The sequence below is a fragment of the Bos mutus genome, chromosome 3 (genome assembly GCF_027580195.1).
Source record: "Bos mutus isolate GX-2022 chromosome 3, NWIPB_WYAK_1.1, whole genome shotgun sequence".
Lineage (NCBI taxonomy): Eukaryota > Metazoa > Chordata > Mammalia > Artiodactyla > Bovidae > Bos > Bos mutus.
In genome coordinates, this window is record NC_091619.1 from 117,084,896 (window position 1) to 117,112,677 (window position 27,782).

The window sequence follows — 27,782 nt, forward strand, 5'->3', positions numbered from 1 at the left end:
CGGACGCGGCCCCGCGCTCTCCGCCACCCCGCTCTCCTCCAGCTCTTGGCAGATCCGAGCGAGCCGGGCAGGCCCCCGCCCCAGGCCAGGGAGCCGGAGGGGCGCCCCGTGCGCCTGGGATCGCGCCCCCGCGCTGCGCCCCGCCCCGCGCGCCCCGCGCGCCCCGCCCCGCTCGCCCCTCCCCGCGCACCCCTCCCCGCCCCTCTCCCCGCCGCCCAGGGGCCGGGCCCGGACTGCGCGCTCGCCTGCCGCGCTCTGGGGCCGCCCGAGCCAGCGGCCGGACCTCGCGCCCCGCCGGCTTTTGTTGTCTCCGCCTCCCCGGCCGCCGGCGCCTCCGGACCGCCAGCCGAGTGCGCGGGGACCTTGGCTCTGCCCTTCGCGGGCGGGGGCTGCGCGGGCCCGGCCGGGGGCGCCGCCGGCCCCGCCATGGAGCTCCGGGCCCGAGGCTGGTGGCTGCTGTACGCGGCCGCCGTGCTGGTCGCCTGCGCCCGCGGGGACCCTGCCAGCAAGAGTCGGAGCTGCGGGGAAGTGCGCCAGATCTACGGGGCCAAGGGCTTCAGCCTGAGCGATGTGCCCCAGGCGGAGATCTCGGGTGAGTGACCCGTGCGCCCGGAGCGCCGCTGCGCCCCCTCTTCTCTCCCGCCCTGCGACCCCGCGCCCCGCGCCGCCCTCCCTCTGCCCGGGTCTCCTCCACTCCGCCCGGCCTTCCCCGGCCGCCGGCGCGCACACACCGGCCCCTTCCCCACGGAGCTGTCCTCGCCGCGCAGCCAACGGGGCGCTCCCCGACCCGGCGAGTCCTCCAGGGCAGCCTGGGCTGAGCCGCTGGGTCGGCTGTGGGGGCGCAGCCGACCGCGGCCGTGGGCTCGGGACTCCCCCGGGGTCGTGCGGGCCTTCCCCGGAGGCTCCTGGCGTCGGCCCGGTGATTCCTGGGGGTCCCCAGCAGAGACATCCTCGGGGCCCCGGCGAGGCAGGGAGCGAGCTGTGCGCTTGGGGAAGGGCGAGGGCCGGGGCGGACGGGCGCGACCTCGGCCAGCGGGAGCGGAACGCCACCTCGCAGGGACTCCTGCCTGGGGAACTTGTACTCGCCTGGCGCTCCGGGCCGCCTCCGGCGGGGAGTCCAGCTGCAGGTGGTCGGCGCCTTGGATCCCGCCCAGGGGCCGTGCCGTTTCTTTGTAAGAGCAGCGCCGTCGCAGGCGGCCTGGGCCCTGCAGCTGCCCGCAGTCCTGCACACCCTCCCTGCGGGCCTCGGAGGAGCTGTAGGGACCGGAGAGGGGTTGAGAGGGGAGCGCGGAGTCTGCGGAGCTCGCAGACACTCCCCCCACCCCCAGTCTCCTTCCTCAAACTGCAAACGTGTCCAGAGCCGCACCGGGTGTGCACGGCGGTGCAGGGTTCCCGGGACCCAGGGTGGAGGGGGGCGGCCGGGAGCAGAGCTCCAGGCTCCTGTCCTGGGGACGCCTCCCAAGCCGGGGGGAGGGGGGTGGCGGGGAGAGACCACACTCAAGTGGAGACACGGGGACAGGGAAGGACCGCAGCCACAGCAATTCTGAATGAGAGAGGAGCGTGAGGGCCGCGTCCATGGCCGGGCCTGGCTGGGGAACGGGAGGGGGGAAGTCAGCCAGGCCCTTGACCCCTGCCCCCAGGAGGACAGAACCCACAGAACACTGCCTGGGCTCCTTGACAGCCCCCTGCCCAGGGCTCTGGAGATCCCCCCTCTCAAGTCCCCCAGGCAGGCCTTCCTGTGCTTCTGCTGACGGAGCCCTGCCATTGATCGTCAGAGCTGTCTCCTCCCTTGGAGGGGCGATTTTGGTGGGTGCATTTGGGCACCCCGGACCAGCACAAGACCCCCTGCACAGTCGGTTCAGGCTCTCCCCCGACCCTGCCCCATGCAGGGGCCGGGTGCCTGGAAATGCTTGAGCTTTCGGGTGAATCCCCGAGCCCCAGGGTCTCCCAGCCCCAGTCTCGGCTGGCACGCCCCCAAGTCCCCTGGACCCCACAGCCCTGCCTCAGATGTCCACTCCCAAGCGGCCTTTGTGCCCTTGGGGGCCATCCTACTCTGGATCGCATCCACAGGCCTCTGTCCCAGTTAGGCTGAGACACAGAGTGGCGGAGTTTGGGCCGCCGCCAAGGGCTGGGAGCGCGACGGGCAGGCTGGGGAAGGCGAGGCCGGTTGGCGGCCGGGCCGAGTCTCGGCCTCCTTGGGCTGCAGGGTGCAGGGCTTCAGGGCCCAGGACCGGCAAAGCGCGCTGCTGTGCGTGTGATGGGGGACTTTGCAACTGGGGAGCGTGGTGCCAGCCGGGGCTCAGGGTGCCGCCCTCACGGAGCCTTCCTGCCTGGACTCCCTGTGACTCCTCCGCCCCAGCTCCCGGGGGTCCTGTGGCTGCACCCCGCCCCCCTTGAGTGCCCCGCAGGGCCCAGGCACCGAGAGGAGTGCCAGCGCCACGTGGGGTGAAGGAAGCGGGGTGACCTCCCCAGGCAGCGGCCGGCCCTGTACGCTCCTCCTGCTCCGGCAGCTTGGCGCGGCTCCGCGGGCCTGGCGCCCCCTGGTGGCCGCGTGGAGGCACGACGCTCTCCTGGAGCCGGGCCTTCCGTGTAGTCTTGGGGGCCGGTGGGTGGACTCCTCTGGCCTGGGGTTCCCCCGGGGGTGGGCGCCCGAGTTGGCTGGTGGGGTGGAGGCTCCGTGTTTCCCAGGACTGGAGGGGAGGGAGGGCAGCCCTGGGCCTGTGGGCGACCTTTCCAGCCTCCACCTCCCCAGGGGGTAGAAACTCCGTGGGCTCACGAAAGAGGGGCCATCAGAGCACAAGGGGCTTCTGTTCGTGACGTGTGTAGTTTTTTGGAGGGACAGCCAGGCCCAGCCAGGGTGAGGAAAGCAGTCATCCCATTTTACAGGTGGGCCTCCCCCCAGCCAGAGCCCTGCATAGAAAGTGAGAGGGAGCCGCCCCTCAACCTCAATCCGTCTGCAACGGCTGGGAAAAGCCCAGCCCCAGGCTGCATCTCACTCACAGGACATGCACACACTCGTACACACATGCACACACACACATGCACACACGTGTGTGCATACACGTGATGCACATGTACACACACCTGCAGGCCCATGCACACATATATCTGCATCTGTGCACGCGTACACGTGCACACACGTGCATACACATGTACACATACGTATGTATAGGTGCCTGTGGTCTCCCGGCCTTTGCCTAGGGGCTTGCTCCCGGGGCGCCTGCTGGCTCTCCTGACCCTTTGACGCCACGGTTCATCATGATCTCTCTGACCCTTCGCTAGGGTCCTGGGGCAGAGGCGCATCTGTCTGTTGTGTTCTCTGCGGCAGCCGCAGAACCTCGCCCGGTTCCTGGCACGGAGTCGGTTCTCAGTCCACACCCACACACGTCCCACTTTATGCCCGGCCATGGTGGGGGCCGTGGGAGGTGGAGGGCCCAGGCCGAGGAGGAGGGACCTGGCTGCCTGGCTTTGAGGTTGGAGGTCAGAGGGGGAGCCCGGCGCTGTCAGCGGCTCCTTGGCTCCGGGACAGGGGCCACCGCTCAGGCCTCCCAGCAGAAACCATTGCTTCTCCGTGCGGCCTGCCCAAGGCTGTCTCTCGGTCATGGTCAGCGGGCCTCGCAGAGACCACCTGGTGCCCAGCCCAGCCCCAGACCAGACAGTGTGCGCATCCCGCCCCGTTGAGAGGGCAGAGGCCCAGGGGCCTGCCCTGGGTCCCCAGGTGGTCTCCAGCCTCCGCTGAGCTGCTGCTCTGGCCCCTCACCCCCGGAGCCGCTACGGTTTCATCATCCCCAGCCTGAGGACAAGGCTGGAGGGAGGGGGAAGAAGGGTGGGGGCCCAGGGGAGCCAGGAGCCGACAGGGCCACTGCATGATGCAATAGCCTAGGCCCCTGCCGGAGCCCCGGACACACCACCGTGCTCCTCAGAGGGGCAGGGCGTCCTCCCTGGGCCTGGGCGCAAAGGCCAGCCCTGTTGCTTCGCCCGCCCTCTGCCACCTGGGCTTTCTGGCCCCGTTTCTCCACGTGTGACAACGGACATAGGACCGCCCCAAAGGCCGCAGGAGTGGGGAGCGTGCCGACCCTGTGCGCTCTGGGGGCTGCCTCCAGCCCTGGAGCCCATGCAGGCCCTTCCGGCAGTGGTGTCTAGCAGGTGGGAGCTCTGTCCTGCCCTGGACTCGGGGGGTCACTCCCCAGGACCGTCTGGCGGGTGCAGTGAGTGGGGTGTCTGGACCTGACTCAGGGGTCACTCCCTGGGACCGTCCAGTGGGTGGGGGGTCTGGACCTGACTCAGGGGTCACTCCCTGGGACCGTCCAGTGGGTGGGGGGTCTGGGCCTGACTCAGGGGTCACTCCCTGGGACCGTCCCGCAAGTCCAGGGGTGGGGGTCCTGGACTTGACTCAGGGGTGAGTACCCGAGGCCACTGCCACTTCTCCAGCTCCACACGCACCCACTGGGTGCTCAGGTCCAGAGCCCGGTGTGCTGACCCCCAGGCCCATGGCACTGCCGCTGAGCAGTGCTGGGCTCAGGCTTCTGGCTGCCTCATGCCACCCCAGCCTGGAGGCCTGCCGTGGGGCCTCACGGCCCAGGCCTTGCTGGGCTGCCAGCTGCCCTCTCCGCAGCTCCCCCAGTCCTGGCCCACCTCTCATGCCAAGTGGGAAGCCTCTGCACTGACCCCTCCCGGGTGCCTCCCTGCCCCTCCCTCACTGAGCTGACGGCGGCCCGGCCTTCCCAACGGGTGCACTCCTGGCCAGTCCCGGCACCTGGCCAGTGAAGGCCCGCTGCCCCTACCCTGCTCAGGAGGGCTCCTCCAGGGGCATGACCCGAGGGCGGCACAGCTGTGACCCTCGGGGCAGGCCTGGCGTATCCCCAGCACCACAGCAAGCCAGGTCCCCCGGCAGTCATGGGGATGTCCTGTCCACTCTGGAGGGCTGGCCGGCAGTCTCGGTAAACTGGCCCCATGCTGGCCCTAGTTAGGAACAGCATGAGCCTACAGTGGACAGGTCTCCTGGCAGAGGGGTTGGGGCACACTGGCCAGACGGCAGGTGCACCCTGGAGCCAGGGAGGGGAGCACAGAGCGGGTGTGGGTGCACCGGGCCTGTGCTGGGCCCCCCAGAGACACGGGCACAGGTGTCAGCCAGGCCGGGCCAGGCCAGGAGGACAGGCCAGGCCAGGGGAACAGGCCTCGCTGGGTCAGGTCGGGCCCTGGCCAGGACTCGCCCCCTGGAGAGAGGCTGGCCGGCTCTCCCCAAGGCCTCAGCTTATTTCCGGAGCGTTTCAGACCAGGGCTCAGGACCAGGCCCATGCCTGGTGCCCGCCCTGACCACGTCCAGCCACCAGGCTAGTCCTGTGGGGCAGGCCCCTGCCCACGTTCGGGCGGGGCTCCCGTGCAGGGCCACCCACCCTGTACCGGCTGGCGGCCTTCTCATCGCGCGCATCTAGGAACAGGCCTGGGCAGGAGTCCCGAGCTGCCTGCAGCCTTTGGGCAGGGCTGGTTTGGGCGGGGTGGGGGCCGCGGTCGTCCCCTGTCTCCCCCTGTGGGGTAGGGGGTGCTGGCCTGTCCTCCCTGCCGTGGCCTCTGCCCTGGGGGCACAGCCGGGGCCTCCCGCTCTCCTGACTATTCCTGCTCCAGCCGCAGGTGCGGGGGCACCCTGGGTGTGAGGGGTGCGGACCTGCTCTGCTGGCAGAAGCGTGGGAGCCTGGGCAGGTCGGGGAGCCCCTGCGGGGCCAGGCCAGCCTCAGCCCAACCCGCGTCTGCCTGTGGCCTTGGCATCAGCTCCCACTGTCCTAGCACACATGCCCCCTCCCACAGGCCGGCCCCCTGGCCCACCTGCACGGGCATCCCTCGGGGGCGTGGTGCCCGGCGTCCTGAGTGCCCCCCCCACTCTGGGGGCTCTCTGCCCCCCAGGGTGCTCCCCAGACTGGACAGCCTCAGCAGTGAGGTCTCTGGGCACCGGCTGCATGGCGCCGGGCTGGGCTGGGCACTGGGACCCGGGCATGAAGCCGCTTCCCCGGGGCTGCCCATGGAGATGCCCCAGGCTGGGCGGCTCCACGGCAGGGGGCTGCGGTCTTGCAGTGAGGGGGCTGGAAGTCCGAGATCTACGTGGTTCCTCCCAAGACCGTTTGGGAAGACTTGTTCGGGTCTCTGCTTCTGGAGGTGGTGGGCAACCCTTGGTCTGGGGGTCTCTGCTTTGTCTTTACGAGGCCTGTGCCTGCCTGCGTGCAGATTCCACCTTATGGAAATAAGGACACCGGTCCCTTCAAGTTAGGAGCAGAGCACTTACGTCTGCAAAGACCCCACACTCAAACGAGGCCCCATCCTTGGGTCCGAGGGTTTAGGACCCAATGTGTGGACTACAGACAGGATTCAGTCAAGGTCAGGGGCGCTTCCCATCCAGTGAGCAGGGCTCCTGGGCTCTGGGTGTTCCATGGGGGGTGGGGGGCTCCCTGGGCCAGGGCCTCAGTGCAGCTGTGGGGCCTTGTGACGGGGTGAGAGGGTCAGGCCATCCTTAGCTTGCTCCTCACCCCCACTGGCCCACAAGCGTCTCAGGAAGCAGCCGGGGCCCTGCCCCGTGGGCCTGAAAGTCTCCATCAGAGTCGGGTGGGGAGTAGGGAGCAGGGTCCTCTGCCTCTGACCTTCCCTGGCACTCAACCTGCTGAGGTGTCTCCCTGGTGGCAGGGACCACCCAGAACCTGGTGGGCAGTGAGGGCCCGGAGTGAAGACCTCCACAGGAGGCAGGGCCACCGGGCCGGGACCGTCGTGACTCAGTGGTGCCGATTTGCGTGGACAGGCTTGGGGTCCCTGCCGACGCATGGGAGGCCCTGGGAGGGGACACTGTGGCGGGGCGGGAGTGAGTGTGTGTGGGGCGGGGCGGGAGTGAGTGTGGGGGGGCGGGGCGGGAGTGAGAGTGTGTGGGGCTGGGCGGGAGTGAGTGTGGGGGGGGCGGGGCGGGAGTGAGTGTGGGGGCGGGGGCGGGAGGCTGGCTCCTGGCTCCGCATCCTGAGGACCCAGGCTGCTCCTTTGTGCTGAACGCTCCTGGGTTCTGGAGGCTTGGCCGGATGACAGGACAGCTCTGGGGGCTCCCCCACGAGCTGTCCCCCCACCCCCGACCTCAGCCCCCAAGAGGCCCAGAGCCCCACCCACCGCCCCCGCCTCAGCTGGAAGGAGGAGCCCTGGGAAGCTGGCGGGGACGGCCAGAGCTCTGGGAGGCTGTGCTGTGCCAGGCCCCGGGCGCCGCAGGTGGACGGCGTAAGCACAGCCAGGCCTGGGGCCGAGGGGAGGACGGGGCCGGAGCTGGCCATGCAGGAGGCCCTGCGGAAGCACCAGCTCTGGGCCCTGCCTTCCGCAGCCCGTCTTCCCACCAGGTGCCCGTGAGCCAGGCCAGGCCCGGGTTTGTGGCCCTGCCTCCTTCCTCCACGCCCTGGCCTCTGCCTGGCCCTTGCCTGGCAGCCAGCCCCACCCAGCCTTCCGGAGCTGGCAGGTTAGGGGGCTTGCAGGGCAGGCTGAGCGCCACCTGATCCAACTGCTTAGTCGGTCGGGGCAGAAATTGGGTCCCAGCGAGGGGTCCCCGCTGCTCAGGGCCCTGGTCCTGGAGTGGCTGCTCCCCCATGGCCTCCCTGCCCTGGCCTCGCTGTGCCCCCGGTGCCTGGTGTGAGCACCGACGGGGTGCCCCAGAAGGGAGGAGGTCAGGGGCGGGGCCGTCACGCAGGCCCCATGGGGGCGCTGGGGGGCATCCGTGTGGCTCTGTCCATGGGCTCTGGGCACGCGTTCCAGGTTGCGGGGCATGGTCGATCAGAGGATGGAGCTGGGGGTGAGGTCACAGAGCCCCTCGCACTTGCCCGCAGAGATGGGCCCTGGCAGACCCCGAGGACTGACTTCTCCAAGGCTGGGGGGCAGGTGGCGAGTCCCAGGTGGGGCCGGGTGGGGGTGGGGGCCAGGAGAGGAGCGGGGCCCATGAGAGCCCCACGTGGACCTGGGCCACAGGACAGCCTCCTGAAGTCAGAGCCAGTCCTGCTGACAGTGCCTGAGGTTCGAGCCCCACCCACCAGGAAGTTCCAGCAAGAGGCGAGGACCCTCACCCTCCCACCCATCCATCCTTCACTGCTACGCACACACCCGTAAGCCATGGGCCCCCTCCACGAGGTCAGGGTCTAGTGAGAAGCTCAACCAGGGCTGCGAGGCCCCCCAACCCCCACAGTCCAGGGCCTGGCCATCAGCGGCTGTACCACCCGCCTTTGTGCCCAGCTGTTGGCCCCGCGGTGCGTGTGACCACAGTCACACCCTCAGTTAGCCCAGCAGCCTGAGGGGTAGGTCGGCACGTCTCCCTCCCACGTGGGCAGCCAGCCCTGGACAAGTGCCCCTGCGCCTCCCCGGGGGCGACTTTCCTTAGGCTCACTGTCAGCCCCAGAGGCTGTGGGCGCCTGGGGCCCACGCACACCTTGGGGCACCTTCCCCAGCACCAAGGACACTGTCTGACCCTGGCGGTGACCGCCCAGGCTCATCCCTGTGTCTAAACACGTCCTGGGCACCCAGGGCCGCCAGCAGCACTCTGGCCCCGGGGTTGAGCCGCGTGCTGCAGCTGTGTCCTGCAGCAGTGGGGCTCCGGGCGCCCATCCAGGCTCCGGGCCGCAGGGAGTGCCTCCCGCCACCTGTGACCGCCCGCAGACCCCCCGGGACACAGATTACGCCACCCGCTGCAGGGCTGGCTCAGGCGTTCACACCCGACTCCCACCGCCTCGGAGCTCGGGATGCACTGGACCCACAGCCGTATTTTAGAGGCTCTTACAATGTTTAGCCCCACCATCCCCGACCCCCTCCCTTGGCCTGGCAGTGGCTGCCCCCAGGGCAGTCAGGCACCATGGCAACCTCTCTTCAAGTGACCTAATACCCAGGTGACCTCCCTGTCACTGTGTATTTGGGGGCTGGGGGGACACTGGGGCAGCTGCGGGTCAGACGCACAGCTAACCACCCTCCCCCTAGGGTAAAGCGGTGTCCCCAGCCAGGAGCAGTTCCCTGGGGCCATGTTTGGTCATCACAGTGTGCAGGGCAGGGGACAGGGAGACCAGGGGCCCCGTGAAGTGCAGGTCACTCCTGAACAGGTCAAGGGGCGGCTTCCAGAAACACCGGTCGCACCACACGGGAAGCACTTGAACCACAGCTCTAGATGGGACGCAGTCAGCGGCCGGGGGAGCAGGGCGGAGGGGGCGGCCCTCTGCTTGAGGCCAGGACAGGCTTTGGGGTTGGGGGTGGACTCAGCTCTAGAAAGATCGGTGAACTGCGGTGGACAGATTGAGGTGTGAATTTGAGGCTGGGGTCCTTAACCAGGGTGCCCAGGGGAGGCCCAGGCTTAGAAATCCAGGAGTTCGTGAACTCGACTGAGAAAGACAGTACATCTCCTTTTTTGCTCACCTTTAGCCAGAATTTAGCACCTCTTGTCATTATGAACAACGTGGCGATGGCATTCTGGAGTCCAGGGCTCGCTCACCGTGGACCGCTGGGTCCCCATGCCCCTTTACTTCTCGAGCAGATGTCTCCAGGTGCCGCTTCCACTCATGCAGCTTCGCGTTCCCCCTTGCTTGCCCATTTATCACATTTCAAAAGCCGCGTCACCGCACCTGCGGCTTCCTTCACTACACCCCGCACAACCTTTCTTTCCTAAGCGTTATTCTGAGAAAGGGTGTGCTGGCTTCAGTGGACACTCAAGGGCGCAGAGGAAGGAGGCCTCTGCGTGGTGGGCTGGACCCTCAGCCCAGGTCGAGTGCTGGCGGGGCCCTGTCTGCTCCAGGAGAGCCTGTGGGCCAGGGGTGGGGGTGTGGGGCACACAGTCTGAGCCCTTCGGAGTGTCCTTGAGCGCCTACTGCATGCCTGGTGCTGTCCTTGGTGCTGAAACATAGCCACAGTGCTCTCTCTGCAGGCACTGGGCGGCCGTCAGAGGTCTCATAAGCTGCAGCTCTGCCGGCCGTGGTGACCACGTGTTACTTTTGTAAGTTACAAGTAGAGAGAACCCGTGCAGGGTTAGATGGATGCATGTGGTTTACAAGCTTCACAGCTGGCAAAGAACCCACATGCCAATGCAGGAGACAGACCCAGGTTCGATCCTCTGGTGGGAAGCTCCCCTGGAGGAGGGCATGGCAACCCACTCCAGTGTTCTTGCCTGGAGCATCCCATGGACAGAGGAGCCTGGCGGGCTATGGCCCATGGGGTCGCGCAGAGTCAGGTATGACTGAGCGGCTTAGCGTGCACACGTAGTGCACCATCATATATGTGCCCCCACCTTGACTGTAAGCAAAGACCTCTCCCAGCCTGGGGTGGCCCGGGACCCAGCGCTTCATGACCACTCTCGCTGAGACGTGGTCTTCCTGCCCTGTCCTCCCTGGGGACTTGAGATGCTCGTTCGGCCACAGCTACCTCCCAGCCCCAGGGCCCTGCGCTGCCCGTGCAGGACTCTTGCCCTGGGTGGACCACCCACCCCCGGCTGTTGCTGGTGCACGGAGTCCAGCCCCCACCCCCTCTGCTATCTGGAGTTTCCACCTGGAGGCCAGGGGTCGTGGGTGCACTTGGTGTGCAAGGCCAGAGACTGAGGAGGAAGATCCTGAGGCTGTCCCCCACCCAGAGAGGGGGACACAGAGGACCGCTCTGAGGAGGGTGGGCGCTGCCCACAGCGCTCTGAAGGAGGCAGCCTGCTGGGCTAATGGGCAAAGCCCCTCCCCTGGCCCAGAGCCAGGTCTTTCAGATCCAGTGGCCATTCCCAGTGGCCGATGTCTTGGGAAAGAGGTGGGGCCGTAGCAGAGGCTAAAAGCTGGCTGCCCGGACCCAGCCGTCCTGCCAGCATTCAAGCCCAGCTCCCCGCTTGAGCGCTGTGTGACCTTGAGCCAGTACTGAACCTTTCTGAGCCTCAGAATGCCTCTGTATAATGGGGATGGTAGCAGCGCCTGCCCCGTGGAGTGGCTGTGAGACTGGGCTCTCGTGTGGCACGCACAGCACAGGGCAGCCAGGTGCACGTGCGTCGTGGGGGCGTCATGTCAGGGCACACCTGCTGGAAAGGCCGGCCCAGCCCGTGTCCAGAGGCGGGGGACTGCCTGCTGGGGTGAGGGAGATTGGCCAGCCCCAGGGCCCTGCTGGGGGTCGGCAGGGCACGGGCTGGAGGCGGGGGGACTGCCTGCTGGGGGTGAGGGAGATCGGCCAGCCCCGGGGCCCTGCTGGGGGTCTGCGGGGCACGGGCTGGAGGCGGGGGACTGCCCGCCGGGGGTCAGCGGGGCGCGGGCAGGAGGCGGGGGACTGCTTGCTGGGGGTAAGGGAGATCGGCCAGCCCCGGGGCCCTGCTGGGGGTCTGCGGGGCGCGGGCAGGAGGCGGGGGACTGCTTGCTGGGGGTAAGGGAGATCGGCCAGACCCGGGGCCCTGCTGGGGGTCTGTGGGGCAGGAGGCGGGGGACTGCCCGCTGGGGGTCAGCGGGGCACGGGCAGGAGGTGGGGGACTGCCTGCCCTGGCCAGGCCCCGGGGCCACACTGGGGGTCAGCAGGGTGCAGCCTGGAGGCGGGGGACTGCCTGCCGGGGGTCAGTGGGGCGCGGGCAGGAGGCGGGGGACTGCCTGCTGGGGCGGAGATGGGCCAACCCCGGGGCCCTGCTGGGGGTCGGCGGGGCACGGGCTGGAGGTGGGGGACTGCCTGCCGGGGGTCAGCGGGGCGTGGGCAGGAGACGGGGGACTGCCTGCCCTGGCCGGGCTCCAGAGCCACGCTGGGGGTCAGCGGGGTGCAGACTGGAGGCAGGGGACTGCCCGCTGGGGGTCAGTGGGGCGCGGGCAGGAGGCGGGTCTCCCCGTCGCCACCGCCGCGTCCTGGGCGGCGCCATCTCTTGGTGTCTCTGCTCCCACTCGGCTCGTCCAGAGAAGCTGGGAATTTCAAGAAGCATCAGCTCTGGGCCTCCCAGGAGGAGCAGCCCACAGTGTAGGAGGGTCCCTTCTGCCCCCGCTTCCAAGCCCAGGGCCAGCCAGGAGGGCTCCTGGTGCAACCTTGAGAGTGGCAGCTGGCTTTCAGAAAGGAGTCCAGCAGAGTCTCAGAGGGTGCTACAGAGAGATGGGAGGCGATGGGGAGAGGTGCCCACAGGACCCTGCTCATGGTCAGCCCACGGCCAGTCTCGGGCCCTGGCGGCCCACATCAGAGGAAGCCTGTCCTTGCCCAGCTCACTGGGGCCCACCCCTCACTGTCCCTTTGGCCCCTTTTGGGGATGGGGTTGTCTGCCCCAGGAATCCCGGCTGCCCCGGGCGGGGCCATCCTACCTCTGCCTGGTGGACATGGCTGGACAGAGTGGGGACCGAGACACTCACTGGGTGCCTGGGGTTCCAGATTCCCTGCCAACCTAGAGACCGTCTCTGACAGATGCTTCAGCTTGACCATCCCTGAGGAGCTGAGCTGGAGAAGTCAGGAAGCAGGCAGGTCCCACCTTCCCACTTGCCCCCAGGACCCAGAGGAGGCCAGGGTCCCACCTCTGGGGAGCCGGGCAAGCAGCACGTGCTGAGCTCAGCTGGCTGCCCAGAGCTGGGAGCCCTCTGCGTGTCAGCTTTGGGGGCCCTTTCCAGTGGCTGTCCTGGCCCCTGTCCCTCCCGGGTGCAGGTGGGGTGGCTGCTGGCCCTGCACGCTCCTGCCGGTGTCCTCGGTCACTGAAGGGATGGTGCAGCCAGCAGGGTGGCCAGGGCTGTGTCTGGTGAGGCCCACTCTGCCCTCATCTTCCAGGAGGTTGGTGGGCCCCTGAGTGCCCGGGACATTCATCTCCTCCCCGTCAGTGAAGACAGGGAGGCCTGAGGGCCAGTAGAAGGAGGCAGCGTTAGGCAGCAGGTCTGAGCCATCGAGCGAGTCTCAGACGCCTCCAGCCTTAGTCTTCTCATCTGTGAGATGGGGATAATTGTATCCTCCTGTTGACAGAGACGGTGAGGCCCATCATTCTCCAAGGAGGCTGGGGGCTGTGGGAGGGCAGGCCCCCTCTGACGTCCACCTCCCTGCTTCTGCTGCTTGCCTGGGCGGGGTCTGAGGGCCTCAGAAAAGAGTACACACGTGTGCACACCCACACATGGTGGGGAGCATGGGTGACTCAGTCAGGCTTCTCCCCACACCCCACAAGGACTGCCAGATTTAGCAGATAAAACTATCGGAGACCCGTTTAATAAATTGGTATTTCAGGTAGGTAATCATTTGAGGGCATATATCTTGAACACTTAAATTTTGAATAAATGACAAATGCGTTCTTAGGATAAACGTCTCCACGTATGTAGTGCAAGTATGTCCCAGATGTTGGGGAGGGGGTGTGCGTGCATTTTTGTGGTGAAATACACATAATAAAATTTCCCACTGTGGCGATTTTGAGCGTATGCCCGGTGGCACTGCGGCACTGACGCTCGTGCAGCTGACCCCACCATTTGCAGAGCTTTCCTCTTCCCCAACTCCAGCCCCACTGAACACCCCCACGCCCTCTCTCAGTCCCTGGTCATCACCACGCCGCCGTCTGTCTCTAGGGGCCCTCGCTGAAGCAGAATCCTAAGTGTTTGTCGTTTCAGGACTGGCTTTCAGGCTCCACGCTGTCTTTGGGGTTGGTCCACACTGCGGTGGCTCGGCGCTTGGTGACTCCCTAAGGCTGTGTGGCGTCCGGCCCCTTGTCTGGCTGGGCCCCCGTGTCTATCACTTCACCGGACGGTGAAGTGGCCGCTTGAGCTCTTTCCACCATTTGGCCTTCTGCCCAAAGCTGCTGTGCACAGCAGTGGACAAAATCGCATTCAGGTCCTCGCTGTCAATGCTTTGGGGCCAGATACTTTTATTCTGGAAAATAACGCATCGTTAATCTGAAGTGCACGTGTAACTGTGTCCTGACCATATCTGTGCCCCACCCCAGTCGTGCCTTCCAGGCTGGGCTCGGAAGCGCCCACGCGCGGCAGGGAGGTGGGCGATGCTGTGCCTGGAGGTGCTGCCTGGGTGGCGATGCTGAGTCAGCACCGGGGGTGGGGGGCACCCCACCTGCTCCTGCCCGGGGCCCTCCAGGCAGGCGGGCCACGGGTGACCGGCTCGGTGGCAGAGCATGTCGGCTCCTGCCTCGGCCTCCGCCCTCCTGCTCAGGAATTCCCCTGGGACTGGAATCAAGGGCAGCCTTTCGCTGGGAGAGGCGGGGAGGCCTGGGTCCTTCCGGGTCCTGTGCAGCACTCCGGGCTGAGTGCCCTGGGCCCGTGGCTCGAGCTCCCTGAGTGGCTCCAGCAGGAAGAACCGGAGGGGACAATCATGAGTGTGAGAGGACCCTCGGACCATGCGGGCCCCCAGTGCGCTCTGCACCTCGTCGGGGGGTGGCGGGGCCCCTGGAGGAATGAGGGGGTCCTCGTGGGTGGGGGAAGCGCCCCACCACCCCCCTCATACCAGCAGGAAGCAGACCAGCTCTGGGGAGGGGTCAGGTCAGGGGGGTGCTGGCTTTCCAGTGGAGACGCAGGCCCGAGGCTGCAGCTTGCGGCCACGCTGGTGTCCAGCCTTGTCTCCCAGAATGCTGGCACAGCCCAGAGAGTCTCTCTTTGGACACAGGTCCCTGAGCACCAGGTCCAGCTTGGGCCTGGGCAGAGAGGCCCCCACCGGCAGGCCCAGCAGCTCACCGGCTGCCAGGGAGGGTGGCCAGGCAGGAAGCCCCCACTGAGGCCGCTCACGCTCCGAGAGGTCAGAGGCTGCGCAGGCGCTTTGGCTCAGAGGAACCTGGAAGGCTTCCTGGATGAAGGGCTAGACGAGTGGGTCTTGAAAGAAAAAGTAGGGCAAAGGGGAGGGTGCATGCGACCCGGGGGCTGGGGGAAGCAGCAGGTCAGACGGGCGCCAGCAGGGGCGGCTGTGACCTTGGACTTGGCTGCCAAGTTTCCTGGAGCGGCTGGGTTGGGGGGATTGGTGAGGAGCCGAACCCATTTGTCCGCTCTGTCCTCATTACTGGGCATGGCCGGGGACAACTGCTGTCCCCAGAGGCTCCTGCAGTGGCACCGGGGTCTGCTGTGTTCTGGCCCAGCCGGGGCTGTGTCCACTGCCTTTCCGGGGTGGACAGACAGGCCAGCATGGAGACTTTGTGGGGAACCTACCGAGAGGACCCTGGGGCTGCAGCACCCCCTTCTGCTACTCTGGGATCACCCGGGCAGACGCAGCAGAGGTGGGTGGCACCAGTCCATCTCCTGGGCTACTTCCGGCCCAGAGGTGGGGTGGTCAGGCGAGAGAGACGGGAGAGCCGTACGGAGCCCATGTTCCTGGGGGCCCCTGTCAGGGACGGGTCTGCACCATCTCGAGTGAGTGCCCTCTGCAGCCTGGCCTGGGCCAAGGATGAGAGAGCCGCACGGAGCTCACCCTGGTGGGCGAGGCTTCCGAGGGGTACCTCACTCCCGGGCCCCGAAAGGCTCCCTGGGCCTGCGTCCAGGCCCACATCCGGGGGCCCTACCACCTCACCAAGGCAGCCCCCAAGGCCAGTGCCCACTGGCAGGGTGGCCTGCTCAGGGGTCTCTGAGCAGAAAGCAGGCCGCAGGGAGCACCCTTGTGAGCTGCCTGGTGGGGCCCCCTGCTCCTGGACCGTGGGTGCTGCGGGCTGCCTTGGAGAGGCCGCTTTGCTGAGAGCTGCCTGTCCAGCAGGTCTCTTTGCAGGCCAGCCTTGGGGCGGGGGGCGTTCCAGGGCATGCGGCGCTGCGGGGAGGGGGCCTCGGCTGGCAGGCCCTGCAGTGGGTCTGGCTCGTGCTGTGGCAGCCAGGCCCAGAGCTGGGGCTGCGGGGAGTGGCGGGGACGGGGGAGAGCCAGCCATGGTGACCGCCTAAGCGTGTGGGAGGGGGGCCCAGGAGGAGGTGGGTACTGGGCCGGAGCAGGGCGTGGCCAGGCAGGGGCCTTATATTTCGCAGGGGAAGCAGACAGGACGTTAGCATGCAGACCGGGATCACCGACTCAAGACTAGGGGCGGGTAGAGAGTACGGGTGGCTGATGGTGGCCTTTGAGCGCCCAGCGTAGGGCTCTGGTCGTTGTCATGGGGAGAGGGGGCTCGCTGGCGGGGGGCTGCCATGCTCCATGGGGAGCGAGCTGGCGCCCCCCTCGCATCCCCACGCCGGGAGGAGCCCCGTGGGGCAGGAGCCAGGCGGAGGCCCGGGCCGCGGGAAGCTCCGGGGCTGAGTGCGGCCGCCGCGGTTTCCGGGGGAAGGGGACGGCGCGGCGCGCGGCGGGGCGGGGGCTGCGGGAGGAGGCGGCCCCGGACCGTGCGCGCCCGTGCTGCGCAGGGCTGCGCGGGGCGGCGGCCGCCAGTGCGTCCTGCTCTGCTGCGCTTCCGCTCGCCCGCTCCGCAGCCTCTCCCGGGCGGACCCCAGACCTCCATGCACCAGCGCCTGGAGTCGCACGCCGCCTGCCGGGACCGCCGCCGCCGAGAAGGGGGTTCGGGCTAAGCCCGGGGCTGGCATCCAAGCGCGGGGACCCGCCGTCGCCCGCGTCCCTCCGCACTTCCATCCCCGGGCGCGTCACCCCGACCCTTCCTACTGATCTTCCTCGCCGCTCACCCTGTTGCCCCCATCACCACCGCCCAGACCCCACCTTCAGTCCGGCCTACCCCACCTTCGCCCCCAGCGCAAGCCCCTCGCCGTCTCCGTGTGCGCCCCATCGGGCCCCCGTCCTCACCGCGCGCATCCGTCCCCCACCTTCGCCCCGTTCCCACGCCCCACTCGGCTGCCTCCTCGCCACCCATCCGCGTTTATGCCGCAGCCCCCTCCTGCAGCAAGCCCCCCTTCCTCCTCCATCAAGCCCGTTCCCCTCCCCTTCGCTCTCGGCAGCCCCCGTGCGCGCCCCGCCTGCCGCCCCCAGCCAGGCCCGCCTCGCCCACTGCGGCAAGCCCCTTCCCCGCCAATCACAGCGCCCCCGGCCCCCCTCCTGCGGCGCGGCCCCCCTCCCCTCGGCGCTGCCGCGCCCACTGCGCCAGCGCCCGCTCCTCGCTGCGCCAGGAGCGCGGCCGCCTCTCCAGACCGCGCCGGCTGCGGCTCCGCGCGTGCGGCCCTCTGTCCCTGGCCGGCGGCCGCTGAAGCCCGGGCGCTCGGCCTTTGTCCCGCCGCCCGCGCTGCCGCCCCGGGGCGGCGGGGTCCCGGAAGGGCCGGAGGGACGGACCCCTCCCGCCGGGCGCCGGGGTGTCGCAGGCGACACCCCTGGGTTTCGGGTCCCCGCCGGTGACGGAGGCTTGGCGGCGGCTGCGGGCCGGCTCGGTGATGCTGGCAGGTGGCCGGAATGGTGGAGGGGCTTGGGGCCGGCGGTGAGGTGCTCCGAGGGGGCTAGGGGAGCGAGGCGGGGGCGGTTGCGGGGTGTGTTGCCGCGTTAGGAACCGGGGGTGGTGGCGGTTGAAAAGCCCTGTCCGCGGTGGGTCTGTGGCTGCCCCCCGGGTGGACCCCAGCCCTCAGGGCTGACCTGCCGCAGACAGAGGCCAGGCTCAGACGCCTCTCGGGTGGGAGGTGGGGCGGGGTGAGAAGATGCAAAAAGGCGGCCTGGGGATCCCACGGTGGGCGGTGCCCAGGGAACCCGGGGTTGCTTGTCCGGTGCCTCCCCACCCACCACGTCCAGCCTGATGGACATGCCCGGGGGGTCCTGCAGACCATCGGAGCAGGAGTGGGCACGGACAATCGTCCAGAGAAGGATCTGCGGCTCTGGGAAAGCCTCTCCCCACCCCGCCCCTCCACAGGAGGCCGGCGGGGTCCAGGGCAGACTGCAAGGGCGGGGTGGCTAGGGGCCCCTCCCTGCTCTTCCAGCCCCGGCCTCCCCTCTGGTGTTTGGGGGCCCCGGTGCCCGGAGCTGCCCGCATAGCTGTGCTCCGAGGGGTCTGGGGAGGCTGGCTGTCTCCACTGAATTAGCCGGTGCATCCTGGGGGTGGCTGGGGGAGCTGGTGCCTAGCACCCGATCGTGGCTTCAGAGGCTGGTGCCGCAGGCGGTCTGCGTGCTCCTGTGTGAGCCGCAGAAGCTTCTGGAAAGATGGGCTTGGCCTGGCGCCATCTTCCCGCTGCAGTCTCCTTGGGAGGGCTCCCAGGCACCAGTCAGGACTGCTGGGCTGGGCCGGCACAGACGTGCACTCTGTCCAGCCTAGGAGGCGAGGACCACCGCTGGCATGGCGTCTTGGGCTCCAGTGCTGGGGTCACAGAGCTGGTGGGCGTGAGGAGGGCTGTGGCCATGTGCGCAGGTGGCAGGAGGCGTGAGCCTCAAAGATGTTTAAGCTGTAGAGATGGGATCTAGCACCGAGGAGCGGGAGTCTGGGGGGACTCCGGGAGGCCTGAATATGGGGGGGGCTGGCTACGTGGTCTGCTGTCCAGCAAGGGGAGGACCTGCCATGGGGTCAGGAAGCGAGCGCGGGTGTTTTAACCTGGGGAGGGCAACGGGGTGGGGGGGCGGGTTCGGAAACGTGGGGGTGGGGCCCAGAAGTGGGGGAGCAAACCCAGCATGAAACAGCCCTCCCCTCTCACCCCCCCCAAAACCTGCATCACGAAAGAAGGTGTCACAAAGACAGAGGAAAGGGAGAATTCCAGAAGGATCTAGGCGGCTGTGGAAAGAGCAGCAGCTGCTGAGAAAGAAAGGAGGGACTGTTGTGGACCAGCCGTGGACCAGCCGTGGGGTGGGGGGGTCAGTGCAGGTGGGACGGGTCAGCCGGCAGAGGGGGCATGCTGATGCCTCCCAGAGGGGGCGGGAGGGGGAAAGTGGTGATGAGAGGGGTGGACTGGGCCGCTCTAAGGTGGACGGGAAGCCAGCCGTGCCCCCACCTGGCCCAAGGACCCCTCCCTACTCTCCAGGCGTTTAACCGAGAAGAGGTGGGGTTTGGGGATGGAGATTTGAAATGACGGGAAGAGAATTGCATCCGTCCGCCTTGCACACCTCCAGGGACCTGGAGCTCATGCCCTCCTCACACTGGCAGACCCCCCCCCCACTATTTGGCTAAGATGGGGGGAGCAGGCCTGCTGTTCAGGAAGGCGCCCCGCAGAGTCTGCCCTCTGCCCGGGAGGTGTCCCGACCCACAGGTGACCCTGGAGCGCGGGCCCTGACCACCGGCCACGACATCCGCCCCGCAGCGGCTCGGGGCGCCTCGGCCCAGCCCGCCCGGGGCCCCAGGCCGGCGCCCAGGCTCTGGCTCCGTGTCTTCACTCCCGTGTGTGTCCACCGAGGGAGGGAGGGACGGGGGCTGTGCTGGGGCGGCCGGGAGAGCGCGGGCGCCCGGGCGGCTGGACGAGGTGGCGGGGGCGGGGGCCAGAGCGGGCAGCTCCCTCCCAGCTGCGGTGCCCAGGAGCCCCTCCAAGCCGGCCAGAGAGGGCTTCCTGTGTGTCCTGGATCAGGTCGGGGGAGGGGGTCAGGTTCACCAGGGGATCAGGAAGGTTGGGGAGGGGAGACAGGAAGCCTGGGACGCTGCCCCCAAAACCCACCCCATGGCGCAAGTGCTTAGGTGCTGGCAGCCTGCAGCCCCCTGCCCGCCCGCCCCCAGCTTACCCCCCACGGGGCTGGTGGTCCCAAGCAGCAGGGAAGGCGTGCTCCTGGCCCATTGTTGGTGGGGAGGTTCAAACCCATCTGGCTGGGTGCACAGCCTCCAGCACCCCGGAGACGGCCAGTCTCTGCCAGCTGGCCCTGCGGAGACCCCAGGCCCGCTGTCCTGCCCCGCCTGCTGTGAAGGGCCAGGCCCAGGTCAGAGTCAGCAACGGCCGAGAGGAGGCCTCCGGGCGCCTCCTCAGGTCCCAGCCCCTGTGCCGGATGCTGCCTGCTCACCCCTACACCGCTCCCACCCCAGAAGCTCTGCTGGTCAGACCGAGTGCCCAGGCCCCCGACCCCAGCCCCACATGGCCTCCATCCAGGCGGGACCCCTGAGGCCACTCCATTCTGCCCACCCCAGGCCGGCACAGGAGGGAGCCTCCTCCTGCACTGCTCAGACAGGAACTGTGGCTGGTGCGGGGTGGGCTGGGAGTGGGGGGTGGGCTGAGGCGGCCCAGTGGGTGTGGGGCCTGAAATCGGGCAGCCTGAGCCACGTGGCCCTTCACTGTGTAACTTTGGACACGAAAGCTAACCTCAGCCAGCCTGTTTCCTGGTCTGCAAAGTGGGTTCACACTCAAAACCCGGACCAGCACGTTTTGAAAGGTGCGCCCTTCACCACAGGGGCCACCGGGCCAGCCTCAGCGCTGTCCTGGCGCTGCTGTGAGCTGGGCCACTGGGAGCCAGTGCCTGGGCGGCAGCAGGGGACGGTGGAGGCCCTGAGGGGCGCAGGCGTGTCCTACCGAGCGGGGCAGGGCTCACAGCAGGGCCCCACTGGACGTGTGTCCGCTCATCCTGACGAGAGGCCCCTGCATCTGGCCAGCCCAGAGCTATGGGTGGGCAGCCCCCCAGCTTGCAGGGCCTCCTGCCCTTGGTGGGAGCCAGCACCCCAAGCTGCTGTGGGGGAGGCTGGGGCTGTCCTGCCCCTCAGGCGTCCTCTCGTCCCCCTGCCCTCAGCCTGGACGCCGGGGAGGGCTGCCGGCAGTCCTGGACGCCCCTCGCCCTCCTCCATGAACCTGGAGTCTGGCGGGCCCCCACCACCACAGGCCCTGCGGCCTCTGTGCTGAGTTTGGGAGTTGAGCTGAGCCGCTTGGGGCGCCTGGGACACCTCTTCACGTGGATGGGGGCAGGGAGGGGGGCTGGGAGCGGCACCCACACCCTGCCCTGGCTCTCAGGGCCCTGGGAGACGAATTCTGCCGAGGGCAGCGCGGCCCACGTGGGGCCCAGGCCCTTCCCGGGTCTGCCTCCCCTGGGCGGCCCCCCACCCCCACTGTGCCCCCTCCTGGGGCCAGCCCCCCTAGCCCCTCCTCTCCCTCACGCCAGCCCCTCCCCACAGGCGAGCACCTGCGCATCTGCCCCCAGGGCTACACCTGCTGCACCAGTGAGATGGAGGAGAACCTTGCCAACCGCAGCCGCGCTGAGCTGGAGACAGCACTTCTGGAGGGCAGCCGGGCGCTGCAGGCCACGCTGGCCGCCCAGCAGCGGGGCTTTGACGGTGAGCAGGCTCGGGGGCCACGGACACTTGCGGTGGAGGTGGGCACCTGAGGCCTCCCCCGGGGGGCGGGCCAGAGCGGGCGTGGTGGCAGTCGCCTGCGGGCCTCTTCATCTGCTCAAGGAGCCAGCGTGTCTGTCCTGTCAGCCCTTCGGAGGGGACCGTCCACCTCCAGGGGCTCCCCGGCACCCAGAGCTCTCCCAGCGCCTGCCAGGGACTGGCCTGGGGCGGGCCACCCCAGGCTCTGGAGCTGGGAGCTCTGCATGAGGACAACAGGGCGCCGCGAGCGGGGGCCCGTGGCGTGGTCCCGGTGTCTGTGGGTCAGCGGTTCCCTCCGGGCGTGGCTGTCACATCTGGCCCCGGAGCAAGGAGTGGTGGGACGACTTGGTGACGTTTACTGTGGGCCCCTCGGAGGGGGCGGCGGCAGGGGCCCCCGGAAGCGACCGAGCTGTCAGAGCCTGCACGTCACCCACTCAGGACGCTCATCTGTGTTAAAAGCGATTCTTCACCCTCTTCCAGTCCCACCTGGGCCCCCCAACCCTCTGCGTGCCACTTCCCACCCCAGCCCCACCACTGCACCTGGTCCGGCCACCCCAGGTCTCCCAAGCACCCCTCCCCAGGCCGCCCGCACCAGGGGGCCCTGGTCTGAAGTATTCCAGGCCCTGAGCCCAGCGGGCCCATGCTGGCTGTGTTCCAGAACACAGCTCTCCAGCCGCAGTCACCAGGGCTGTCATCTGAGGATGGGGCAGGGGGCTGGGCATGTGCGTGGCGGCCCCATGACCACCCCCTGTGCTGCTGGGCTGGTCGCTGAGCTTTCTGGAGGCCAGGCTGGGGTGGGGACCAGGCCCCTGGGGGGGATGGGAATATGGACTGGCTGCTTCCTCCCACAACCCCCACCCAGGGGGCTGCACGGCTCAGCCAGGGCTGTGCCAGGGTCTCCTGCCCGAGGCCCTGGGTGGGGTAGGTGTGGGCACTGATCCAGGGGCTACAAGCCTGACATCCCCATGGCCTCAGAGCAGAGCTGAGCTGGCCTGGACACCCGAGGGTGGGCCTGGGTGGGGAGGGGTGGCCACAGCTCCTGAGGACGCGTCTGCATGGGCGGGTGGTGTGCCCTGTCCCCTGCAGTCTCCCTGCGAGAGAGGAGGACGATGTGGGGGCCCCGGTTCTCAGCACATAGGGCAGAAGCATTTTCCCCAAAGCCCTGGGGTCTGCTGCCCACGGTCACCCCGCACCTCCACAGCCCTGACTGGACTCTGGACGTGTCCTGAGGGCTGCAGGGGGCCCTCTCCAGACCCCCAGGCAGGCCGGCTTCCAGAACCAGAGGGAGGGCCACGTAGAGAGGCGGGAGGGCAGGAAGCCCAGGAGAGCCTCAGAGACCCGCAGGGTGAAGGGTGGACAGAGACACCCGGGGGGACTGAAGACTCCCCAGGACGGGGGACTGGCTGGGTGACAGTGGGGGTAGAAAGGAGAGCTGCTGGGAAGGAGAGCAGGTGAGGGGCACCTAGGGCCTTCCCCCCAGTGGGTCCCACCCCAACTCTGCCCCTTCCTGCCCTCGGAAGCAGTCCCTTCCAGGTGCTCGTGTGGGGCTCAGGTCAGAAATAGATGCTGGACACTGCAGTCTCCAGGCCGGGAGGGGGAGGGCTCAGGACCCCGTGGGGGCTGGCATCCAGGGCCCCCGCAGGTTCTGATGACTCAGAGCATCGGGGGTGTGGGGGCGTCGCTGGCAGAGCCCCCAGGAATGCCAGTCGGGGCTGCTGCAGCACGTGGGGTGGGCAGGAGCCCCTGAAGGCCTCACGCCCACCTCCCCCCGCTCCCAGATCACTTCCAGCGCCTGTTGAACGACTCGGAACGGGCGCTGCAGGAGGCCTTCCCGGGCGCCTTCGGAGAGCTGTACACGCAGAACGCCAAGGCCTTCCGCGACCTGTACGCCGAGCTGCGCCTCTACTACGGCGGCGCCAACCTGCACCTGCAGGAGACGCTGGCCGAGTTCTGGGCGCGCCTGCTCGAGCGCCTCTTCAGGCAGCTGCACCCGCAGCTGCTGCTGCCTGACGACTACCTGGACTGCCTGGGCAAGCAGGCCGAGCCGCTGCGGCCCTTCGGCGAGGCCCCCCGCGAGCTGCGCCTGCGCGCCACCCGCGCCTTCGTGGCGGCGCGCACCTTCGTGCAGGGCCTGGGCGTGGCCGGCGACGTGGTGCGCAAGGTGGCCAAGGTGCGCGCCCCGCCCCCTGCCCCGCCCCTGCCCGCGGGAGGGGTGGGGGACCTGGGTTGTGAGCTCTGCCCTGGGCAAGGGCCCAGGCCTGTCGGAGCGGGAAGGGGAGGGGCCTGGGGCTGGACGCCCCAGGGGCTCCAGGGGTCAGGTGGACAGGACATGAGAGGGCTGCCCGCTCCCTGGCTGAGCGGTGGAGTGCGGTGTCCGGTGTGGGAGGGCATAAGCGTCAGAGCCCTACGGGGCTGGGTAGAACCCACCTCTCCACCCCCGCACCCCCCCACTCCCCCAGCGAGGGCCCTCAGTAAGTCGCCCCGGCCTCGGGGCCCTCGTCTGCATGGCGGGCAGTGTTCTCGCTTCCCCAAGGAGGTTTCGTGACCACAGTGTTCCCGGGGGAGTCCCAGCACGGTGACCGGACTGGTTGGACTGAGCGTGCTCCTTCACTGCCCGGGGCCGCAGGCCTACTTGGTCATTTGGGAGGACACAGGGCCCCAGTAAAGGCCCCGCCGTGGTGGGGCAGACCTTGGCACCCTGACTCCCGCCCAGCCCCGCCCGGGGCTCTGTGGCTTCGGGGTCAGACTGCCTTGGCCCTCCAGGTGCCCCTGAGCCCCGAGTGCTCGCGGGCTGTCATGAAGCTGGTGTACTGCGCCCACTGCCTTGGGGTGCCTGGCGCCCGGCCCTGCCCCGACTACTGCCGCAACGTGCTCAAGGGCTGCCTAGCCAACCAGGCCGACCTAGACGCAGAGTGGAGGAACCTTCTGGGTGAGCCCCCACTGCGCGACCGCCTGCAGGGGCCTGGCCCTTCGTGGCGGCGCGCACCTTCGTGCAGGGCCAGGGCCACCTCTAGAGTGGGTGGTCCCCGAGGCTGGGGGGCAGGGTTTCCTCTAATCTCCCAACGGAAGGTGCCATGGCCAGCTGCCCGGGAGGGTGCCCTGAGGGTCAGGTTCCTGTCCTTGCCCACTGAGCGAGCACGCCGAGGTGCACGCGTGAGACGCGTGGCAGGGCGACCCGTGCGCGAATTACCGTGTGCACTGCTGCCACGGGTGAGCCGGCTGGCATGTGCAGACGTGAGGTGGGTCACCAGACGCACTCGTGTGTGCATCTGCTCGTGTGAGGTGAGCCAACACGCATCCGTATTGACACCCGTGGTGACACAGGCCAGCACGCATACACGCCCAAACACAGGCTGACATGGACGTGTGATGGCATGATGCGAACACTGTGAGACATGCGGTGACGTGTGCGCACGGTGGGCCGGGTGTGTGTGTGCCGGCAGGCGTACGCTTAGACACACGTGCTCAACCTATACCCGCGTGCCAACACATCAGGAGCGCGTGTAAGAGGGCTGGCCTGCAGTGAGCAGATGTGCAGAAATACTGTCTTGTGCGGGCTGACGTGCCTGCGCGTAGCACAGCCATGAGCCAGTGTGTGTCCATGCAAAGTACCCCATGTTTCTGTTCACGCCTGGGCCAGACTCCATGGTGCTCATCACGGACAAGTTCTGGGGCCCGTCGGGCGCGGAGAGTGTCGTCGGCGGCGTGCACTACTGGCTGGGGAGGCCATCAACGCCCTCCAGGACAACAGTGACACGCTCACAGCCAAGGTGCGGCGGGGGAGCAGTGGGCAGGGGAGGGGCCCCCAATGCGGCCTGGCGCCCGTCAGGACCCCTGCGTGCTCCCCCAGGTCATCCAGGGCTGCGGGAACCCCAAGGTGAACCCCCAGGGCCCCGGCGCTGAGGAGAAGTGGCCCCGGGGCAAGCTGGCGCTGCAGGAGAGGCCGCCCGCGGGCACGCTGCAGAAGCTGGTGAGCGGCCTCTGCCGGGCTGGCCCGGGGTGGAGAGGTGGGGGGAGGTGGGCGGGACAGGCTGGCGGGGGCACCTGGTGGCCTGACCACTGCTCCACAGGTCTCCGAAGCCAAGGCCCAGCTCCGAGACGCTCAGGACTTCTGGATCAGCCTCCCGGGGACGCTGTGCAGTGAGAAGCTGGCCATGAGCTCGGCCAGTGACGAACGCTGCTGGAACGGCATGGCCAAGGGCCGGTGAGTGTCCCGCCACTGCGGCCCCTCAGCGTCTCCGTGGCCCCGGGTGCGTCATGCCCTGCGCCGGGTCTGACGTGGGACACCCCACGGGACCCAGAGCCGGGACGAGGGCCAGATCCCCACCGCATACACAGGTTCAGTGCGTCCACGCTCTGCTGCAGGGGCCCTTGTGGGCTCCTGGCAGCCCTTGAAGTCCTTGGGGGGTTGGGGGGGGTGCTTCAGGCTTGCCACCACCCTGACGGGAGGAGCGGGGGCTGGATGGGTGTTGCTGGGGCCAGGCCCCTTTGTGGGGAGCAGGACAGTGACCCAGGGTTTGTCTCTCTGGCCTCCAGGTACCTCCCCGAGGTGATGGGTGATGGCTTGGCCAATCAGATCAACAACCCCGAGGTGGAGGTGGACATCACCAAGCCCGACATGACCATCCGCCAGCAGATCATGCAGCTGAAGATCATGACCAACCGCCTGCGCGGCGCCTATAACGGCAACGATCTGGACTTCCAGGACGCCAGTGAGGGCGGGCCGGGGGCAGCTGAGTGCCCGGGGTGGGGCCCTGGGGTTGGGGTGGGGATGCCAGGGAGCCCCAGCTGGGGAAGGGTGTTGGGGGAGGGGGCGGCCTCCTATCCCCGGGGCCCAGGTGGCTCTGAAGGCCCGGCTGCTGCCCAGCTGTGGTCCCGGTCCCCCGCCCTATCTCCGACACGGCTGTGAGCCGGCCAGGACGTCCGCCCAGCCTCGGCAGGCTCCAGGAACTGCCGTCCCCAGCGGAGGAGGCCCAGGCAGAGGGTTGTTGCTCTCGGGGTCCCCCAGAGCCTCCTCCCCTTTCCTCCCCAGGCGACGACGGCAGCGGCTCAGGCAGCGGCGAGGGCTGCCCGGATGAGATGTGTGGCCGGAAGGTCGGCAGGAAGAGCGCCAGCTCGCGGACGCCGCTGACGCACGCCCTCCCGGGGCTGTCGGAGCGGGAGGGCCAGCAGACCTCGGCTGCGGCACCCCCAGCCCCACGCCAGTCCTCTGCTGCTCCTGGGGCTCGCCCTGGCCCTTCCGGCAGCTGCGCCCCGGGGGCGGTAACTGCCCCGGCCCCAGGGACCGCGGCCAAGGACCGACTTTGCCAAAACCCGCAGCAGACGATATTTAACTCCCTGGGCCGGGAGGCCCCGGAGCGGGACAGGAGGGGTCGCCGAGGGACCCGGCTTGTGACTGTGCTGGGGATGGGGCGGGGGGCTTCGCCCGGCCCCCCGAGCTTTTACTTTTGTATGGGGCCCTCAGGTCAGCCGGGGACAGTGTCCCCCAAAAGCCATGCGTTTCAGAGACCTCGAGGTGCCGCTGGCCGTCTCTCCCCGGAGCCCCTGCAACACCGGGCCGGGTGAGGAGGCCGCCTGGGCGGTGTCCGGCTGAGCGCGGGCTGTGCCCCCCTCCCCCACCACCGAGCACCTGGGGGTCAGGTGTCTGAAAGCCACGCCCAGTCCTCAGGCCCAAGAACCCCCCAGAGGGTATCAGGGTTCCCGCTGGGGCTGAGCGGGGCCTTTGGGATTATGCATGAGCCCTGACCCCACCCCCAGGACCCTGTCTGGGCCCCCTCTCGGCAGCCGCGTTGGGCTGCGCTCCTGGCCATTGGCGAGGCCCACACGGGGACTTCCAGAGACGCCGCCTGCCCCTGCCCTTCCCCACCCCCACCCAGACCAGGGCCACGTCCCAGCTCAGGACGACGTGAGCCAGGGCCGCAGCCGACCCCTGGCCGCCGCCTGGCCGCGGGGACGCTGGGTGGCTGGGGAAATCTGAGCTCAGGGCCAGCGAGACCCGGCGCCCATGCCAAGGGCCTTCCCTTCCCTGACCTTGCCGGCCGCAGGCCAGGGCGCTCTACAGTTAAGGGCTTTCCTAGCCGCACCTCCTCTACAGGCCTCTCCCGCCCTTCTCACCCAGAGCTGCCTTCTCGGCTTCTCCCCGGAAGCTTCTGAGGGTCCCAGGTGACCTTCCGAAGCCCTGGGGTCTCTGCAGGCTCCTCCCCAGGCCGAGGCCCGCCCTCCTAAGCCCCATCCACTGCAGGGTTTGGGGAGGGGCCACTCCCTGCCAGAGAGGGCTTGGGCCAGGCAGAGTGGTCTCGAGGGTGGGGGATGCTGAGCCACGTGGCCAGGCCGCCCTCCTGACCAGCCCCTGGGCCCCGAGGAGCCTGCTTCCTGCCGCTTTGCTTTTCCTCACGGGGTGGAGGGCTTCGGGCTCTGGGACACGCGGGGTCCAGGGCTGCTCACACAAACACGCCAACCATGTCAGAACCTTGTGCCGGGGCGGGGTCAGGCCAGGGCCTCCCTGCCTGCGGGTGGGAGCCAGCTGGACTCCCAGCCCAGGGGCAGTGTGCCCGGACGGCCACTCGGGCCCGCCCTCCCTTCGTCTCTGGACGGGGCGGCCCTGTGTGGTCAGTGGCCCGGCCAGCTGTGTCTCGGGCTGCACGGCGTCCGCAGGTGACATGTGTTCTTCGAGTCCTCGTATGAATAAAAGGCTGGAGACCGCGCGTCGCAGCAGTGATCCCGCCGTACCCCACCTGGCAGCAGGTGTGCACCA

General features: G+C 68.7%; 1 protein-coding gene across 1 annotated transcript; it reads left to right on the forward strand.

Annotated features, from left to right (window-relative positions):
- On the forward strand, nt 1-27,732 carry GPC1 (glypican 1). The gene is given in 10 exon segments (XM_070368639.1): nt 1-592; nt 20,834-20,992; nt 22,807-23,198; nt 23,792-23,957; nt 24,669-24,746; nt 24,749-24,798; nt 24,879-24,998; nt 25,099-25,232; nt 25,565-25,740; nt 26,061-27,732. Coding segments are annotated over 10 exon segments (1,974 nt in total). The 5' UTR covers nt 1-426; the 3' UTR covers nt 26,594-27,732.
- The last annotated feature ends 50 nt before the right edge of the window (nt 27,733-27,782 follow it).